Source organism: Aphidius gifuensis, linkage group LG5, assembly GCF_014905175.1.
Source record: "Aphidius gifuensis isolate YNYX2018 linkage group LG5, ASM1490517v1, whole genome shotgun sequence".
NCBI lineage: Eukaryota > Metazoa > Arthropoda > Insecta > Hymenoptera > Braconidae > Aphidius > Aphidius gifuensis.
In genome coordinates, this window is record NC_057792.1 from 7,239,511 (window position 1) to 7,262,131 (window position 22,621).

The window sequence follows — 22,621 nt, forward strand, 5'->3', positions numbered from 1 at the left end:
ATTTATTTATAGATAAAAAATAGAAAAAAAGGAAATTAATTTAAGGTGAAATGTAAACGACGATTAATGTCGACCTTTTGAGGTGTTTCATATACGATTCGAAGCTAAATTGGTTACAACTTTCTACATGATTTATCAGCTCGTTTTCACCACGAGTGTATAAAATATATATATATAATGTATACGTTGCCGACTGAAAATACCGTTTCACTAAACCCGCACATATGTTTCAATATGTACGTGAATACAATCGATGAATAAAGATTACTATAACATAAGAAAAAAAAAAAAAGAAAATTTGAATTTTATTTTTTTTTACAATTGCACTTATACATGCATGTTCATCAAATAAAAATATGATGATAATGAATAATAATAAAAATATATATGATAATGAAAAATATAAACCCAGAAATTTCATTAATAGATTTTCCATTTATTTAAAAGTCATATTGTTTTGCATTTTATATTTTTTTTTATTTGTTGAAAAAGTAAAAATATATAAACAAAATAAATAATATATTTTTCTAAATAAAATATATAAAGTATTATTATATATTTTTCTATAAAAAAAATTTTTTTTGATGATTCTGAGTAACGATTAAAATTTAAGATTTTTATAAACACAAAGAGAAGAGAGTAAGTGACGGTAATAAATCAACAGATAATTTTTCAATTCCCTTTAAAATAAAATCTGAATAAAAGCATCATTAAAAAACATGAAAATTGTATCGTAATATTTCGAGCATGAATCATGCTAATAAAATTAATCATTTAGGTTTTATTATAATACGAAAGAAAAAAAAAGAAATTAAAAGTCAAAGTATTTAAATACAAAATAATAATAATACATTGTAAATTATTATAAAGACAATTTGAATAAAAAATATAAATATATTATTCGATTAAATATGTCGACATATTTTGTCGATCGAGAAAATAAAATGTCTTGTTAATTAAATGGGCATTGATTAAACGAGTGTTATTGAATAGTAAAGTATATAAAATCTTCTTTGTCCTTAATTAGCGTCAACAAATATCACAGTGACTGCAGTACTTGTGTATATTTTTAGCTTTTTAATTAATGACTTTTTCGTGATCTTGTAAAAAATAAAATCAAGAATAATTCAATTATTTTTTACAATTTATTTATTGTTTATTGAGAGAATAAAAAACTTTTATTATTATTATGATGGAACAATTGATTTTCTTGAATGTATTTATTATTTGTTTTCATTGGTTTTAAAATTATAATTACTAATTATTAATAATAGATTTCAGATCAAATATCATTACTAATTACAGGATTGGAGTTATTAAAATAATTGTATTATAATATTGAAGTCTTGTTGAGTGAATATTTAAAAAAGTTAACAGATTTTTTTTCGAATTCTTATTTTTGTTGCTTTACTAATAAGTAATAACAGCTCATCGTTAAAGGAAAAAAAAACTATTTCAAGCTTACCTACTATTATGTTATTTTTGGTATTTTTGTCATGAAAAAAATTAATACAAAAAAGTCTAGAAAAACTTAAATCAATGTTGAAAGTCTATTGACTCTACAAATTAAAGCCTTCTTTTCGTTTAAAAAATTGTTTTTAATATTTTTTGATCGATTCTATCTATGAGGCAATAATAAACACAAATCTGTACATTTATCAGTTAAAAGTTTCAACTATATATATAAACATTGAGATTTTTTTTTTTATTATTAATAAACAATGTATGCAAAATATTAAAACATAAGGGTGTACATCACTTTGTGTAAATCACTGTGTGGTGTTATATAGGCTTTTACATAAAACTTTAAACTAATAATAAAAAAAAAAAGTTGCTCAAGAAGGGTATATTTCTGTCGAAAGTGAACCCTTTTTATTTTCATATCTATACGATGTAGACCCTTGTGTTCGTTTTTTTTTCTCGTCCACGCTTGGAATACATAGTCAATTAAATAACTTAAAAATCTATTTGTACATATTAAATCAGTATTAAAATATTTATAATTATCTTTCATGTTTATAACACGATAAAGTAATTAATTTTTCTAGATATTTTAAAATGCATCGTTCACAATAACATAGACAGTTTTTTTTTTTAAATATATTTATAATACATTGCTTACCGTAAATCCAATACCGACTGTCGCTGCAAAATTACTCTGAAATTTACCAGTGTCAAATTGAACCAATAAAGAAGTTTTTCCAACACCACTATCACCAAGTAAAATTGTCTGAAAAAATAAATAAATAAATATTGTCTTTAATTACATCAAACAAAAGTCAAAATTTAAAATATTTTTTATGCAAATTTACGAATTATTTTATTTTTAACTTTTAGAAAACTTGTAGTTATTATTTTTTTGTAATTTAAAATATCTCAGCAGTATTTCAACGGCTTTAAAAGTTTAAAATATTCTCTGTATAAAGCTGATGTGATAACTTTATTTTTTTAAATGCATCAGGATAAAAGTTGAATAGTGTTATAAACCTGATTAGAATACGTGTTGTTTTTTTTTATTTGCTTCTTGCATTTTTAAAAAGTAAAAGAAAAAATATTTGTATGTAAATGTTCCAGCCACGATTTATCGATAAACTCTTTTTTTTTTTTTCCAATAACCTACATGTTTATCAGTGCTTATTAAAAACAAAAAAAAAAATTTTTTTAGAGTTTAAAAGATGACTGAATAATATGCATATATGTTTCAAAAAATGGTGAACTCATGACTCTTCATCTTAAATTAACGAATCCAAAAAACATGAAAAAAACGATAAATGATTATAAAAAAATTAATCAATCCATGAAGCAAAAATCAAAATACGATGAAAAGTTTTTGTCCCCTCACAATGACTATGAGGAAAATAATCATCAAGAAAATTTCACTGATAATAGTGATGATGATATATTGATATCGATTCACAAACAAAAATGAAATTAAAAAACATTAAGGTTAATAATGACGATGATATTGATAAAAAAAAAAAACAAAAAATGATAAGAATTAAAAGCCAACATTGAGCAAGATGTTAATGAATTACATGATGGTCAATTAAATGTTTATCATAATATTTTAATCAAGTAAAAGATGACGAACACGAGCCTTACGTTGAAAAAAAACCAAATAACAAAATCATGTCTATATGCTGACTATTGATAACATTTATGGTTAGTAATGAAGTGATTTTCTTTATAAAATACACCAATTCATTTTATTTTGATATACATACTCCAATAATTTTTCCTATAAACAACTAATACAACCAATTTCTTACCAACCATCCACCTTATTTAACGTCTGAATCGTCTAATACCAGTTAAGTTTTATGCGGGCAAGTGGTAACGTTTCAGGATGTCACTCAAAAAACCCTGGTTTAAGTTCAGATAAAATTAAATAACATATATCGATAGATATTCTTCAATCATAATTACTTTAAATAATTGTCTATAATTTGTTTAATTTGATTGAAAAAATTGTTTAATATTGGGGTCATCAGTCAGCCATTTATTGACTGAGTATTGGAAAGTATTTAGGGCCCAACCTTGGGGAATATTATGGGCTCATCTTGGAAAATATCAATAAATCATTGATGGCGTACCCCAGGCCTAGCTTATTAATGGCAAAATTTTTCCAAGCATCGGCCAATGATTGGCCATGTTGTATACTCTTCCACATTGGGTAATTCAACACTCAGTAATAAAAACAAAAGAAAAATAAATAATTATTCTGAACTATTGTTTGTAGTAGCGTCTTATGAAAACTCGTATAATATTATATCAAAGTGGTATTTAAAATTTTTTTTTAATCGTTAACATATAATATGTAAATATATAATTGACGCGTAACATTTTGCATTACCTTTCATAGACAGAATGTGCGCACGTTTGACGAGGCCACAAATATTTGTATGCTAATTTAAAGATTGTCATGTGCAGTCCAGTGATAAAAATGTAATCTCAACATTGTCGCAACATCAAAGAGAAAGAAAATCATATATTATAAAAAATTTAAAAATATATAATAAAACTCAAAAATATATTTAAAAAAAAATAATAAAACGATCGTTTATAAATTATTCGAATATTTTAGTGGAAAGAAAAAATTATATTTTATATTGCAATATATTATTTTCTTTTTAGAATAAAATTAAAAAAAAAAAAAACATTTATGAAATTTTTTTTATTAAACTTGTTGATTTTTTGTTGACCATCACAAGTCTATCTATATATTTATAAATTCCTTCTGAGTGGTAACAAGATAAGAATACCCAGGCATATCAGTATGAAACGTGTTTACGTGAGACCACGTCAGTTTTTATTTTTTGAGCGTGCGCACGAAATAGCGATAATAAAAAATAAAATTATGATAATAAATAATAAAAACAGAAATAATATTTCAATTTTAAAAAATACTAAATATTGAAAAAATGCATATATATAAATAAAAATATATTACGTAATTGCATTAAGTATTATTATTTTTTTTTTTCAAAAATAATTATTAAAAAAAATAATAATATAACTTTGTAGAAAATATGATTTTATTTCTGTAGAATAAACAAGAAGTAATAATGAAACGAAATAGAGATTAAATATATTTCGTTTATTAGAATGAGATGGTGTGTATGTATGTGAGTATGATGTAGTCGCATGAGGTGATGCATGCGGCGTAACCGAAATATTTTTCTTGGAATAAATGACGGATGCTGGAAGTATGATTTGAACAAAAGAATGAGGAATTAATGTTGCGTCGATATGTTTTATATACTTGAGTTACTCAATCTAATTGGGACTCTTGTCTGATATACATATAGCATTGACACGGTCTCCCTATACGTATAGCTTTGATTAAAGAAAATAATTAATAATTAATCTAAAGTCTACCTTATTATATACCTTGATATTATTCCTTCCACATTATTCCTAATTAATTGATGATTATTGAAATAATAATTTAAATATTAACTAGAAATTCTAACAAACTTGTTTTTAAATATTAATGATGTAATTGTAGTTGATATTGGAGTTTGTATCTATATAAGTTTGGAACTTCAAATAAATATATGTAGACACGTATGGTATAACTTAATTTGTATGCGAGTAAGCCACTCTGCCAGATGGGTGCTCAAGCCAGACAGCCTTGCCAATGCTTCTTTTATATGTATACGTAAAAAAAAATATCTTCAAGCAATGCTTAATCGCATTCCACTGGACTTTCAAGCGTATATTCATCGAAATAAATATACACTAATAACAACGACGTGATATGTCACATATAGGAAAAGAATATTTCCATGACTGGTAATAACAATTTCTTCGTTTTAAAGACAATATTTTAAAATTTTATAGAGCGGACTTGATTGTATATGTGCACTTAGATGAATAATCATGGTCAATTCAGGATAAAGTCCATTATGACTTCATGATGAAGTATACTTTTTACATGGGTGTAAACTGAAATATTAACATTGTTAGAAATATTTATGATGAATGTATATACTAATTTCATACTTGGCATGAGGTATATTATTGAAACAATTAATAAGAAATTAATGTAGCTTACCACATAACTAATTCCTTGGCAACATTAATTCCTTAGCTACATCATAATAATCAGCCAATGATCAGAGATCGTGTCTTGGCCATTCAATAATTAATTAATGTCTGCCAATCATCGGTCAACTCTTGGCGTTATTTATGACTAGATAATTCATCGTTGTCAATATGGTACCCAAGTAGATGGTCAGATGGCCTGCCATTCAAGTGCCGATACTTGGCTGTTAATCATGAATCATGATGCCAAAGATGGCAAGCCAATTAATGGCCAGAGGTAGGTCAATCATGGTAACACAAGAATGGGCCAGGCGTTTGCCAATCATCGATCCCCGTTGATCAGCAAATTTACGGCCACGTTTCCGCTTCGCAATTTGTAAATGGGAAGGTATCATCGTTGAAGTTTAAAATTTAAGAGTTGAATGAATCCATCCCATAACATGATATTATAGTTTCATAGTGGGAATCAATAAAATACAAGGGAGCTTTAAGTTTCATTACGAAAAATTTCAACGAACCCGTGAATCGTGATATATAATTTGCCTGACCCAAGTTTAATACCTTAAAACACAAAAAAAAAAAAAAAAATACTTCTACCTAAAAGTTGAACGAAAAACATTTAAATATTTTTATAATAAGTGAAAATAATAAATAATAATAAAATCAATAGAAATACTTTTATATTTTATAAATATAAAAAAGAAAACTTTCAACTATTATTATGTATAGGATGATTATTGATATAAAAGTATAGAAAGTTTATTTAATGATTTGGTATTATATTACCTCGGTCACAGCCAAAGCGGTATGTATTAACGTGAATATATGGTAAAAGTTTATGTTATTTTAAAACAGCTAAGATCGGCAAATACAAAGAACAAGAAGAAGTTAAATAAGGCAACGAGTTTAAAAAATCAAGGTGGAGCAAAGAGCATAAGAATGGTAAAAACCGGCTCATGACGATAAGAAAACTATACTGACTACCGGTTACTGTCGAACATCCAAATTGCATTTAAAAAAAACAGCAACGCCACCTACAACTCAGATAAGTACGTTTAACCTCAAATGAAACAAAAAAAAACAACATAAATAAACCATACAGAACAAAGAAAATTCTTTTAAAAGAAAAAAAACAACACAAAAATTGCAAGGACAAAAGTAAAATTGAACAATTTTGTATAATACATCAATTATTTATTTCAAATATTATTATAAAAATATATGTAGTTAAAAAGGGATGAAAAATTTACAAAAAAAAAAATCACGTCGAGAACACGCAAAGCGAAGACATGTATGAAATGAGAAATGATTGACCGTAAAAAAAAATAAATAAAGAAAAAAAAGAAGTGATACATGGAAGAGGGGAATTCAAGAGAAATAAAAAAAAAAAAAAAAAAAAGAGGGGCTACCATGGGGGCCGTACCCAGGTCTGCATGTCAGGTATTCACGATCATTATTCCACTTGCTTTTACCAAGGAGGGGACCTTGAATCAAATATCTGGTTTTTTATTTTTCTTTTTATGTTTCATTTGATTTTAATTTCTTTTATATTGCAATTCGTTTTTTATTAATACTAATATTTAACAAACCAAATGATGAAAAATAATATATATTCAAAAAATTATTGTTTTCTTTTTTTGTTTAATAATTAAGATGTTGATAGCTGTGAGTTAATTGATACAAAGAAAAAATATATTTATAGATATACCTTGTGAAAATCACCATCATCTCGAGCAAACTCACGACGAGGACTGACACGATTGTTGTTTCTTGTAATACTAGAATGATATCCGTTGTTTAGTAATTCAATGGGTGGTTTGTAGTCACGATAGCCTGTTGGTGATGGTGTTGATCTAGCTAGCAATTGGTCACCAGGTGTCAAACCAGTTACTTGACTGTCCGTTTCAATTTCGAATACATCATCACTCATACTGTCATCATGAATCATTGCCTGAAACATAAAAAATATATCGAATGAACAATTTTTTTTAATTAATAACAATGTATATTGGATTAAAAATTTTAAAAAAATTATAAGACTGTATCGATAAATTATAAGATTTGGCATCACTAACGTGAACACTGTTTTGATTGTTTTAATATGAATAAGGTAAACGTACCAGTTGATGACCAAGTAAGAGAAATTTTACATATTTTTTATCTGGAAAAATGATTAAACAGAAGAAAATTAATATCAAATAATTGAAACTAATAATTTATATTATTCTCTTGATGATAAAAAATGATCAATCACATTTTTTATTAATTTTATAAGTAAAAAGAATTATTTAAAAAAATTTATAAATTAACCAGTTTATGTCCGCCTGAAAATCGAGTCGAGGTGTCTATGTCCGTTGGTGAATGGTGATTCAGTTATGTCTGATGATTTTTGAGGAGGTTACGCACAAATTCATCGCGGGTGTTGCGGGGCGCTTCTGACGTCACAGACAAAACTCAAATCTGGCTACACTGTAAAAAAATAAAGTGAAAAGCGCCTGCGCCCCGTGTACAATATATGGGATTGCGGGTATGTGTGTGTGTTTGAACATGCCATACGTTGCCACATCTAATTTTTGTAAAGTTTATAATTAATTTCTCATTAATTGACCGATCAACATATGAAAATTTTTCGCGCAATTAATAAAACTCGGTTTCTAGTATATGTGTGATTTTTTTCAAGACTTTTTCATCATTTTTTCTATCCGAAAAAAATGGTTGAAATCTCCGTAAGAGCCAATGTTAAATATTATTTACAATTATTAATTACAAAAAATTTAACCGATCAACATAAGAAAATAATTATACCGTTGTATTCAGAATGAAAAGATCTACTTGTGTACGAAATTTCAGAACATTCTCATTATATTTAAAAAAAAAGAGTAATTTCTGCATAACCTCCTTAAGATAAAACAAGCAGCAAAAATTGAATACATTTTAGTATAAAACTTTTATTAACTAAACAAAGTATGAAAAAAAATTCGTTTATAAGTAAATAAAAGAAAAATATTAATTAAAGTGATAATAATTTTTTTTTTTGTTTTAAATAAAATAAATAAGCAGGCTCGCCTATTTTAATAGCTGTGAAAGTTTCCTGTAATTGTTCTTCAATGTAACTAAATTCGAAATTGAAAAAAAATATTAGTAAAAATATACATTTTATTATTAAATAAGACTCAAAGTGAGGTTAGAAACTTCGGACATAAACTAAAAATGTTCGAAAAATTATGCCCTGGTTCATGTCTTAGTTGATTTTTATATTAAATGATAAAAAAAAGGTGTTTTTTTAAATTGGTGAGTTCGTTAATAATATTTAACTATTTTAGAAAAAAAAAATTGACTTATTGTACTGTTACATGATGAATGATTCTTTATTCCAACTTGACAATCACCTAGCTCCACTATTAAGGAAATTTAGTTACAACTAGACCCAAAAAATGTGATACCTGGCTTTCTTAATAAGTTTTCAGGTATTAAAAATCAGAATAAAAATAAGAAATATTTACTAAAGAGTGTGCAAACAGTTAATTTTCCATAAAAAAAATATTTAGAGGACGAAACGTATCAAATTATTTATTAATCATTAATTTAAACCAAAACGGATATAGGACAGTAACTGGCACGTTTACCTTAATTTAAGTTAATCTTTATTTTTATTTTTTTAATTTAATGATTTTCATTTTCCGTACTCAAATATAATTAATACAGTTTGAAAAAAAAAATATTTTGGAAATATGAAAAATAAATTTCATAAAATTCACAAGATTTATCTGCTTATAACGGAAACGTGAGGTAATTTGTTTGCAAGCATGTCGGTATACCTTTTTTTATTTTTATTTCCATTTTAATTTTTATTTTTTATATACAGATACTTTTTTTTTTTTCTATATATATAGAATATAGGATACATGTGAAAAAGATTTATAACGTATTTTTTTTCATGTATCTCGAGGGATAACCGAGAGTTCATAGTATTACAGTATAAATCATGCATGGCGGTGAAAAATGAAATTTCAAAATGTGCAAAAGTTTTAATAATTTACAAGTACTTGTGTAAATTGACACATACAAAAAAGTAAAACCAAAATTTGTATTATAAAATTATTGAATAGCTTATGTGTTTTTTCATTCTTTTTTATTTTATTTGATTCTTTTATTTTTTTGTATGCTGAATTTTTTCCAATTATATACATTTGATCAAACTGTTGAATTATAGCAGTAAGTTTTTTTAAGGCGTTACCAGTGCTGGATTGCTGGTAGAAAATGATATTGCTGAAACTATTGCTGAAATTTCTGTAGTAACAAGAATTCTTGAAATAACAATACACAATCTTGAATTTTTCGTTAATTTTGTTGTAACTTGTTATTTTTTAATTAATTGTTAAAGTCGACTACTTTTTCAGAAATTAAACATAGGGTTTTATGTAGAGCCAAGTTTAGTTTTTTATCACCTGGTTAGCCATTTCAAGAAAAATGTTCATAGATTTACCAAAAACTAGAGATTTATAAAAGAAAAAAAAAAGAAATTTTTGATATAAAAATTAATAGGGCTTTGAAATCTTTTTACTTTACAATAACAGTTTAAAAGTAAAAAACTCCAATATTTCAGAACATCTATCAGTTTCGACACACGCAGATACACACACGTATATTCAGGGCACATAGACACATGAATTCTCAAGGCGGCAACTTTTAAATTTTGATCAGATTTTAAATTGTTAACCATTGTGAAAAATCAACTAAAAAAAATATTTATTCAATGGGAAATTCATTACGAGACACATTTAAGTTCTGACATGTCATTGTTTCGTTGATGAATATTATTTCATCATATTTAAAAATATTTGAATATTGTTTATCTAAAGTTGGCAGATATGGGGCACCATATGTAAAAAAGAAAGGACTTATCCCGACTAGAAGTCCTCCCAACACGGCATTGGGACCTAGTCCGGTTTTTGTTGGGTAGACGAAAATTGGATAACTGCATTGGGTCCCAATTGCGTTGTCGTTGGGTTGCATTTTTTTGAAAAAATGCAAAAGTATCTCTTTAGGAATTTGGTAGGGTAACGTTGGGGAGCATTTTTCGAGAAATGCAAAAATATCTTTTTAGGGGTTTAGTAGGGTAACGTTGGGGAGCATTTTTTATATAATGTATAAGAGACTGGGAAAAAGAAATATATCAGGAAATAAATCCTGAAGTAACAGAGAGTACACAGTAAAAAAAAAAAATGTAAAATGTAAAAAAAATGTAAATGTTAAGATAAAAATGTCAAATTTTTAACATTTTTTCAAGTGTTAAATGGAAATTTAACATTTTTTCATTTTTAACATCTGAAAAAATGTAAAAATACTAAAAATTCGAAAAAATGTAAGTTTGACATCTAAAAAAATGTCAATTTATTTTACACATAAAATTAACACTTAAAAAAATGTTAAATTTTGAATTTGACATTTTTCAAATCTTAAAAATTATAGTTAAAAGATGACCGCTAGGTCTTGCGAGTTGCGTTAATTATTTCCCATTTTTCCCTCGCTTCTACCAGTGAACGACGCCAAATAAAACTTTGTGTTACAGAAATAAGTTTAATAAACGTATTATAAAAATAAATAATATAATTAAAGAAGTTACAATTGTAACTTATGTTTTAAAACATAAGTTATTCTTCAGTTCATCTTTTTTTTGTTTTATCGAGATCCATTCGAAATGAATAACTCGAGTGCGACAATCTAACACATTAACACACATTAAAGTTTCATGTGAGACTGTTGATTACGTGCACATTAAAAGCATGACTTAAGGTTGAATGTAAACACGAGTTCCCTCTACTCGATTTTGCTAATTTTTTTTTTAATCGCTAGCTAAAATAATTCTCTATTCGCTAGAATTTTTTCAGATTTTTCAACCGTGAAATAAAATTGACCGATTTAACACGGCCATAAACGGAAAAACCCACGTTTTGATCTGTATCGACTAAACCTTCTACTCGAAAATACTAAATTTGATTTAGATTTGTACTTTTTTCAATTGCGAAATTTTTTTTTTTTAAATTATCAATTTCGACGGTTTTTTTAGAAGATATTCAATCGCAAATGATTAATTAACTCCGAAATTTACTTCTTTTTATTGCTGTAGTCGTATTTGTGTGTGTTCGTATAGGCCGGGTACACACATACTACTACAGATGTTATAGTAAAGGACATAGATTTTGAGCATAAAGGGACTTATTTATTTTATGAAAGCATGGGTCGGAGCGTGCCCTTTTAGCTCAAAAAAGTCGTCCGACTATGGGACTTACATTCAACCTTAATTGAGGTTATTCTCAGGTGCTTGTTGGAAAATATATAGTGTTTAATTTAAGTGTATATCGATGGCTATCTTCCACGATAATACAAGTACTACATTCATCACCCCCGAGTCTTAAAAAAACAGTTTTAAATAGTTTGACTATTTTTTTATGCGTAGCCATTTTGAGGCGGGAAAAATTTAAATCAAGTAATACAAACTGTAACTTTTACTGGACTACTAATTGTCATTTATAAAATGTACCTGACTTATTAATTTGTCAGTTATAACTTACAAACATATAACCATGCTTTTAATTCATTATCTATATCACAATAAATGTCTATAATAATTACAATGTCCATATCAAAATAACAAGTCAGGACTCAAAATTATAAGAAATAAATCATTATTAAAAAAAACAAACTTTTATACATATCCCAGCCTATTAGCTTTGTTCCTCAACTCCCATGAAATTTCATCAAAAGATATCTTATTATTATTTATTACTTTTTAATATTTCATAAGAGAATTTTCTTTTTCTCAGTATTCATTAAAATTTGCTGAGTTTATTCAGTACTTGTACACCACTTGAATTGACTCATTGATTTGACTTTTGCGCGCCCTCCATTTCATTTCGTCTTTCCGACCGCCCCATTCGTTTTTGATGGGGAGATCATTCAAGCTTGAAGGGTGTCTGCCCCACCCCTACCAAAATATCCATCATCAACCCAACTAAATTGAAAATCTAATATTATATTTAACTTTTTAAAAAAACTCATTAAGTGTACTTATTTTTTAGTCTTTTTTTTTTTTTAATTCCAATAAAGTATGATATATGTATATACAATTATTGATACCCCGGAAGGCCCAGTTAAAGTTATGTAAAGTAACTGACGAGCTGTAGAAAATTTTTCAAAGTTATCAAGAATTTTAAAAAATTTTAACGAATACTGACAGTGAAACAAATATTCGTGTAATTTTGTTTTGAATTATCAATTTAAAACAATTGAAAAGTGCATGTTCAACTCATCTTGGAACTTGGGATACACTTGGATTTTTTCGTATTTTAGAAAACTGTAACACTCAGTTTTATGGACAGGATAAATCATATAATGAACATCCTTCACGAGAGAAAAAAAATGCAAAAATTTGAAAAAAACTGAAAAGATATGAATCGTTTTCAAAATAAAAAACAAAATAATAATAAAATATATATGTATATATAGTTCAACAATTTCCTGGATGTAAGTTGATAAAGTTTATATATTTTTTTATATACGTTGTTGAGAAAGTTAAGGTCTATTTTACTTGAAAAGGATCAATGAATCGACAGGCTGAATAAGATTGGCTGTTTGATTGCGGACCCGTGTTTTATCAACTCTTTTCGCTCGGGTAAAAAAAAATTCGATGAAATGAGATCTATTTGTCCTTGTAATACTGTTCGTAGAAAAACTCACAGAATGCATCGATCTCTGTCCACTTTCTATATATACTACTACTACCACTTAAAAGGAAATTTCTTTTTTCTTTTTTTTTTTTTGTTAAAGAAAAATATTTTCCTTTTCTCGGAAAATAATTCATCTATACCTTCAGATATTATTATATTTTTTATTCGGTTATGATAAAGTGGTTCAAGAAAAAAAAGAGTAAAGCAATTGTGTAAATAGTTAGTAATGAATAATTTTTTGCTTTTACAAAAAAGCTTTTGCACATTTTATTCGGTATTTTATAAGCTTGCACTAAAAAAAATTTAAGGTTGTACCCATCAAAACGTTACTTGAATAAAGAAGCTTACTTCATGCAAGAAAAATTTCTTTATGGAAGGAAAATTTCTTCATTCGAGAAAAATATTTCTTCAATCAATCAAATTTACTTGAAAAAGAAAATCAAAGGCTTTGAAGAAGAAATAGTTTTCTATAACACGTTTATTCTTCGTTGAAGAAAAAGTAAATGTTATTTAGAATGGAAATTCTTTGACACTACTGGATCTAGTTTCATCGTAACGAGTCGTTGACTTGTTTTAGAGAAGAATAAGTTGTTCTATTTAAGACTTCCCGATCAGTATTCAAATTAAAGGTTTATGAGTGATAAATGCCTCCAAAAAACAACCATAGAATTTTTTTTGAAATATTGTTATTTATTGATTTCAACTACGAACGTCATGCAACAACATTCTTAAAGTTTGTCTAAAACAAAGCATATTTAAACGTTGAAATTTTTTTCTTCCATAAAGAAACTGCTATCTGTTTTTTCTATGTATATTTGAATCTGACGGTTTATTTAAGTAAAGAATATAATGAAAGTAGAAAATCGTGTTGATCCTTAACCAATGAGCAGCTTAAAGACGAAAACATTTTTCTTTGTTTGAGAAAATTGTACCTTCCTCAATCCTCGTTTACAATTTAATACTATTATTTAACGAAGAAAATACGCGTTTAAGAACAAAACTTCTCCAAGGAAATTAAAAAGATTTATCAGAGAATTTTTGTCGATTCTTAATCGTTAAGTGACTTTTTAAGTGAACCTTTTTTTCAAATTTTTTTCCTTCTTGAGAATGCATGCATTTTTTTTTCTCGTTAATAATATATGCAAAATTATATTTACACTGAGTGATGTTGATACTGGTAGTGTGACCATTCTACTCGAATTTTCTTCGCTTCCTCTCATTTTTCCTGTCTGAAAAAAAAATAGAAACACTTGAACAAACACATGAAAATAGTAATGATTGTATACTTTTAAATATGATAATAATAATTGTATGAATTTTTTAATGATATAAATTTCGAAAAAAAAATTAATTACTTTCATGAAGTCAAAATTAAAAATTAAAAATTCTAAGGAAATTACATATACAGTCATATATAAAAATAATATTAAAATGACATTTAAAAAAGTTGGTGACACGTGACTTTGGTCCACGACAAAATAACCCAACCATAACGGCTCATGGCAAAATAATTCACGTAAAAATAACCCATAGAAAAATTATTTATTATCAAAATAATTATACTAATCATTATAATTGTTGAAAAGAACATTGTGTCAAATTATCCTGGTGTCAATGATACTAATTTGTCATTGGAATTGCAATAATATTTACATCATATATTGCTAAAAATATTACGCTATAATTATTTAAAATAAAATTAAAAAACATTACGAGTTAACATGACACATTTTGGGTCATTACGACTTGTAATCAAAAAATTAGATAACCATATTTTTTTTAATCTTTTATTTTATTACTATGATTTGTACATTCATCGCCTTCTTTTATCATTCTTTCAGCTGCTTCTACATAATCCACTACAACGTCTGAACAACATACAAGCATATCAATTTTAAATGTATCTTCATAACCATTTTTAACAAACTTTATATTCTTTTCAAATAAACGAATTTTATCTTCAATTGAATTCAACATGTCATCGTTATTATTGTCTAGCTGTGAATGTATACCCAATCCATCCTAAATTATAATTAATTATAAAATTTAATTTTTTATTATTGCATAAAGTTTAACGACTGAAAATTAATTTAATACTATAAATATTTACCAAAGTAATACTTTCAATGATATTACTGAATTTTAAAATCTCCTTGTCATAGCAATTTTTTATACCTTGATTTGCATCAATATCTAATTGATGAAAATCATCCATTATTTTGTCACGACAAACATCATCTTCTTGATCATCAATAAAATTCATTGAATCAATTTTTTTAGAAATATTTTTAAACATATTTACATTATTACGAAAATAATATTTCATTTCGTTAAATAAAAAAACTTCAGCTTTTGAAAGTATATCATCAATTTGACTGGTTAACTCATTAACTTTTATTTTACGTTCAGTGATCATCAATGATTTATCGTCAACAATAGGCCGTACTTTATAACTGTTTATCTGTGATTTAAAAAAAAAAAAACTATTAACCATTAAAATGAGCTTTAAAAATAAATAAAAATTCAATAAATATTTTTAAATTTTAAAATTCACATTTATTTTTTTCCATATGTAATTACTTCGTTGATCATAACTTGTAATTTAATTATTTATATTTACCTGAATTATACAAAAGCCCAGAAAAACGAACAAAAATAAATTAATTCGTTTCATAATTTATGATAAAATTTTCTGTTTTTTTTCAAGATACACGTTTACCTCACAAACTACTTTGATGAACTAAATAGCAAAAAACTCACCACTAAATTCATTATATCTCCAGGTGTTTTTTTATATATATTTATTAATTTAATGTGAGCTTTGAGATTAGATTATTTTATTAAACACAAAACACTAATGAAAATGTATAAAAACATATACATATATTCATACAAAAAATATATTGATGCCAAGGCTAATATCTCATATAGCTAAAATCATTATTGAAAATAAAAAAAAAATCATTTAAAAATGATTAAAAGACTAATAATTTTTTTTTCTAAGAACTGATAATTATTTTAAAAATAAATAATATTAATTAAACAAATTGATAACGCAGTAGAGAGAGAAATTTTTATACGTTGTAAATGTATTATTGTCATTCGTTTTAATGAGGTATTTGATTAAATCATCAACACAATAAAGATTTAAAGAATAAATAAAAAACGAATTTAGGTCACGTATATATACGCTTTAAAAACAAACTGGAACAATAAAATATCCACACACTTTATAAATATATATACACAATAATTACAATTTTTTTCTCAAATTGACGATGAATAAATGGACGTTTTTCTCTGATTTACTGATGTTATTGAAGTTATATTAAATTACAAAATATCATATGTATAATGTTCGAGCTAGCCATCAAAGCGCTGTCTATTTAGCCTTGACTCTTTCGTGTTGTCCGCCTACACGCACTTGTACATTTGCGTGCTAATTTTGATAAATTATGCTGTGTATATATATACTCGGAGATATGATAATAAAATTAAAAATTTTTTTAATTATAATGTAATTAATAAACAATTATATATAAAGATATTTATAAAATTTGTGTCGAAGTCATTATGATATTTATTATTAACAACATAATCATCAAAAATATTTTTATAGAAATATCAAGTTTTTTTTTCACATCATATTTTCATTGCGTTGAACTGATTCATACGTTAAAACTGAGAATGAGTGGTGAAAACAGAAAAGTATTTAAAAAATTTGACAATTTGACATACAAACAGATTTTCACATCAAAAATTACTGGAAAGGGGGGGGGGGAGGAGGTGTTTTGCGATTTAATAAAAAAAAATTTTTTTAGAAATTATAGAGAGGAGCCCGGTATGTTTTTTGTGGGAACTCAATCTTTTGAATTAGGGTTTTGGGTCGTCATCGTTTTTTAATTTACTTATATCTGATCAATTATTGTAAAAAAAAAAAAAGGTAAAAACCAGGTACAGATTTGGACTAGAACAGAAAGTCAGAAAATATGACATTATGTCAACATTTTGTTTCCGATATGATTGTTTCGTCACCTGATCATTCCATCTCTGTTTTCAATGGATTTGTTTCAAACATTTATTGTAAAAAAAAATATCAATAAATACACAGATGCATTCGCTAATTTATCATTGTATGGTATAGTAGAAATTGTTTTTTTTTCAACTGGGTATACATATATATTTTTAGTACACTCGTGGAATATGAAAAGCATCTAAAAAAATGATGATAAAAGCCGATAAATACATGAATGTACAATGTATATAAATACTGTCATTATAGAACGCAAAATTAACCAAAATGCTTTGTGGCTTTTGGTGAACGTAATTTCAATTTTATGTGATTGCATAATGAATTTTTACGACTATTGCGTACACTTCAGTGAAGTTCCCGTGTAGGAGACTACAACACGGCCATGCAACGGCCGATGCATGGCGAAATTTTGCCATTAATGGGCCACTCATACGCCGGGCCTGGCGCGTTACACCAATCTAATATTGGCTGCCATTATTGGCCCATTAACATTTGCCAAGATTGGCCCATTAAAATTTGCCAAGATTGGCCCATTAAAATTTGCCAAGATTCGCCCATTAACATTTGCCAAGATTGGCCCATTACTTGCGAAATCAATTTTTTTATAAATAAAAATAAAAAAAATATTTTTTTTTTCAATTGCATATATAGATTATCGAGTCCAACTCTGTTTTTTTTTATAATAAATGTTTTTTTTTTCCTGCCTCTCGCCGGGCGCGAACTCTCGACCGAAAACCTAAACCTACACTAAACCTATGCTTTAACTAACTGAGCCACGAGCGCGATATATATATTTTGGAAGTTTTTTGTTCTCTTGTAGTAATTAAGTTCACTCGTAGACTTGGTAGACTTTTTTGAAGATGATTATTCAAATACAAATATATTTATTTATTCATTTAATTTTAATGCTCCATTGTTGATTTTTTTTTTTCTATTGTCTTGTTTTTTTTTTTGTCAAAAATTAGCTGATGGTTGGTAGCCATTAATGGCCAGCCATGAATTTGCCATGAATTGGCCGATGAACGGTAGCCATTAATGGCCAGCCATGAATTTGCCATGAATTGGCCGATGAACGGTAGCCATTAATGGCCAGCCATGAATTTGCCATGAATTGGCCGATGAACGGCAGCCATTAAATGGCCAGCCATGAATTTGCCATGAATTGGCCGATGAACAGTAGCCATTAATGGCCAGCCATGAATTTGCCATGAATTGGCCGATGAACGGCAGCCATTAAATGGCCAGCCATGAATTTGCCATGAATTGGCCGATGAACGGTAGCCATTAAATGGCCAGCCATGAATTTGCCATGAATTGGCCGATGAACGGTAGCCATTAATGGCCAGCCATGAATTTGCCATGAATTGGCCGATGAACGGTAGCCATTAATGGCCAGCCATGAATTTGCCATGAATTGGCCGATGAACAGTAGCCATTAAATGGCCAGCCTTGAATTTGCCATGAATTGGCCGATGAATGGTACCCATTAAATGGCCAGCCATGAATTTGCCAAGGATCGGCCAATGAACGGCAGCCATTAAATGGCCAGCAATGCATTTACCATGAATTGGCCGATGAATGGCAGCCATTGAATGGCCAGCCAATTAATGGCCAGACGTTGGCCAAGACAAGACTGCCAATCTTGGCAACACAATAATGGACCGATCGTTTGCCAAGTATATCCCATTAATGGCCCTTGCTTGGCTACCAATCATGGGCTGCCGTTTATCGGCCAGTGTATGGCCATGTTTCCATGCTTGGCGATTCCTACACGGGTTATTTATTTTTCGATGTGTTTGTAAATAACAGTATATGAAAAAATGTTATGTCAAAGAATTTTATAAGATCCCAGAAATATTATTCGAACTAACATTCTCATTTCTTGTAATTATATATTATTTAAATAAAATTTTCAAAAAATTATATTTGCAATCGTGTTTTAATTTACACACCAGAAAATTGATATCAATGAAGCATCTAATTAAATATCAACAATAAACAAGTAACTCTATTTTTATTTACATATTATATATACATATTATGTATACGAGAAGTTTAAAACATTCTGTAATTAGTTCTATTTATTGATGCATGAGTGTATATATATGACTGGAAAAAAAAAACATATGCGGGTATAAATTGTATATGTTATATATACAACAGGTGATCGATTTTGTCTCGTAAGTAAATTTCAACATGAGTTAGTCATATTGCTACCCACTGTACCTAATCATCACGATTACTCGACTGGTAAAACATGTTTTTGTTATATAAAGAATTTAATCGATATGAACATTTCCAGCGCGAAACTATTAAAAAAAACTAATAAAAAAAAAAAATTAAAAAAAACTTTAAAAAAATGTTGTAATTATTTGTTTAATATACAAATTTTATTGATATGAATAATTTCCAAAAATATCTAATACAATAATTTATAATAAATAAATATACAAAATTTTTTATGTTTTAAAATATAATTAATTTATTTACCTGATATTGTTCGATGAAAATTAAAAAAAAATAAATATAGAGTGGAATGTAGGTTGCTGGTAAAAAACAAAAACTTTCCTGTAAAGATATTCCTAAATTTCGCGTGACACAAAAAAAAAAAAAACTGATTATAAAACTCACTTAAACAGGATTTAAAAATACAGAAATATATTCTATAATCAAATTATTAATAATCACTTGATGCAACTTATGAAATAATTCATAATTAAATATTTGTTTTATTATTATTGGCTATAATTTGAGATATTTTAAACGAATTGAAATGAAAAATTTTAAGGGTTAGGCACTCTCAGGGAAACTTGACGTCAGTAGACTAGGACATTGGACTTATTTTTGATTGCGCATGCGTTTAATACAATGTCATGATATAGCTCGATACTCGGTCTTTTGTTGCGTCATTTGTATATAGAGTTTTAGTGTCCCTGAAAAATAAACACGTGTTGTAGAAAATTGGCGGGATAATATTTATTTGATTTTTTTTTATTCGCATAAAAAAAACGAGAAATGAAGCCTTGCTTCGATTCATTTGATTAGTTCTTGCCTTATTAATAATTCATTTGTTTTTGCATTTAGTAATTATTTTATTTGTGCATCAATAGATAAATATTATTAAATCTATTTAATAATATTTAATATTTAATAAAAATAGAGTACACGTTCACATCAAATGACGAAATTAATTGTTTACAGCCAAATTTAATTTTTTTAGAAATAAGAGATAAGGAAACAATTGGTCACAGGAAATTAAAAAAAAGGTGTGGTGATGATGTGTCGATGATGTGGTGATGACACGTTGGCTAGACTCAAGAACTATACATTGCTATACATTAGAAAAATAAAAAACTACTCGGGTTCACTCAGTGTCCGGCCACCAAACTCGAAGGTACTCTCAGAAAATAGCTAAACTTTTATTGGTGATGTGGCAAAGCTTTGCCACATCACCAGTGATAATTTTTTGTCATTTCAACATTATTTAAAATAGTCAAGACAACATTAATTTATTTAAGTAATAAATAAATATTGTGTTTTTTATAATTAAAATATATTTAAAATATAAATATTAAATTATTTAAATAAGTGTGCATATCAAATCCACATTTTAGATGGTTTTCGTAATTTCTTTACAAGTAATTGAGATGGTAAGCTTAATCAAATTTTTAATAGTTTTTTTTTTAATATTAATTTATTTCATCAGTTTTTTAAAATATCAATTAAAGTCATTCTTTTCATCAGTTTTTTTTTTGGTAAATTCAATAGTTTATAACTTCAAGCAAAAAAATAAATAGAAAAAAAGCACAGGAATTTTCACACCCACTATTTGAGTATACTTTGTGTCTCGAAAAGAAAAAATTTATTTTTTCTTGGAACTTTACATTATCAATTAAATAAAAAAAAAAAAACCCACTGATAGCTTAAGTATTCATATATTATTATTTTAAAAAATATATTCAATTTTTTACAGAGGAAAAAAAAAAAAAAAAAAAAAGAAACAGATAAGAATAATAATAATAATGATAATAATAATAATAATAAATTTTAATTTCTTTTCAGTACTACAATTAGAATATCCAGGAATAAAAAATAAAAAAAATCCAGAAATGAATAAAAAGAAGAACTACCATTATCAAGTGACGACAATGATATCAACAATATTACATGAATTTATCCTGAAAATAATCATCATGTGAGTTGTATTTTGATAACTAATTAGTAATCATAAAAAAAATATTAAGTAAATTTGTTATTGTCTCAAAAACATAATATTTTTCAGCTTAAAATACAAATATTTATTTATAAAAAAACAAAAAAAATTTATTATTTATTTAAATTAATAATTAATATATGTATTTCTTTTTTTGTTAGAATGGACTATCTGAGGATTCAGGATTGTGTGATGTCCAATAATCCACAGACTCAAAGGTAAATAATAAATACATAAAATTACAAAAAAATAAATTAAAATTAAAAATTTCATATTGTCATTATTGATGATGATCATTTATCATTCAAATTAATACATTATTTTTTTCAATTTTCAGAAAGTTACAAATGGTAAATGGTCCAACCTGGCGATGCTCATTGCCAAATTATTCACGTCGTTTTTTAACATAAATTACTCTTGAGTCTTGAATAATAACATCAATCATCATTAAATATAGTCTCTATATTTATTTTTTGTTGCTGAATAAATCATTGATAATTGTTTGTTCTTATCATTTTCTGTATGATTGAACCCAATGATGATACAACATCATAATTAGAAGCAGAAATTTGTGATAAATAGTCTGTCGTACCATTATCAAATAATGTTTTGTTTATCTCTACAAATGGTTTATTTAAATTTATGTGATAATCGACTATTTATTTTCAATGATATTTTTTTAAGTTTGTACTAATTGAGATTTGAGAAAAAAATGGACGTTTTTTCGGCGCTTCATCCTAGCAGCGTATCATCAATCCGTATATTTTATTAGCTAAATATTTTGGTTTCTGCAGTCTCCTTCCTTCTATTTTCATGACACTGAGTTTCCCAATGCATATTAAAATGTGATGTCTGACCAAAACTGTCATAAAACAACACCAAATGACGAAAAATTAAATTGTAATTTTACCCCTGGTCAGACATTTATATATTTTAAGATGCATTGGGAAACTCAGTGTCATGAAATTGTAGGAGGAAGAAGACTGCAGAGATATTATCTATCATTATTTATCATTAATGTCTACTCCTAATTATGATATTGTGTTATCGTTGGGTTCAACGCTATCACCGGTAATAAATACGGTGATGAATATTAAT

General features: G+C 26.8%; 1 protein-coding gene across 3 annotated transcripts in view; it reads right to left on the reverse strand.

Annotated features, from left to right (window-relative positions):
- The window catches only part of LOC122857430 (ras-related protein Rab-37-like), a 38,155-nt gene extending 18,019 nt beyond the window's left edge, over nucleotides 1-20,136 (reverse strand). The window contains exons 1-4 of one of the 3 annotated variants that reach the window (XM_044159600.1): nucleotides 19,801-20,136; nucleotides 14,435-14,506; nucleotides 7,256-7,498; nucleotides 2,123-2,230 (exon numbers count right to left, since the gene is read on the reverse strand). In XM_044159600.1, the coding sequence (XP_044015535.1) occupies nucleotides 2,123-2,230; nucleotides 7,256-7,498; nucleotides 14,435-14,497 (414 nt within the window). In that variant the 5' untranslated portion in view covers nucleotides 14,498-14,506; nucleotides 19,801-20,136. Of the gene's footprint in view, nucleotides 1-2,122; nucleotides 2,231-7,255; nucleotides 7,499-7,667; nucleotides 7,709-7,857; nucleotides 7,902-14,434; nucleotides 14,507-16,534; nucleotides 16,560-19,800 lie in introns of those variants that run through there. The other 2 variants (XM_044159601.1, XM_044159602.1) reach the window with 2 other exon arrangements.
- Between the last annotated feature and the right edge of the window lie 2,485 nt (nucleotides 20,137-22,621).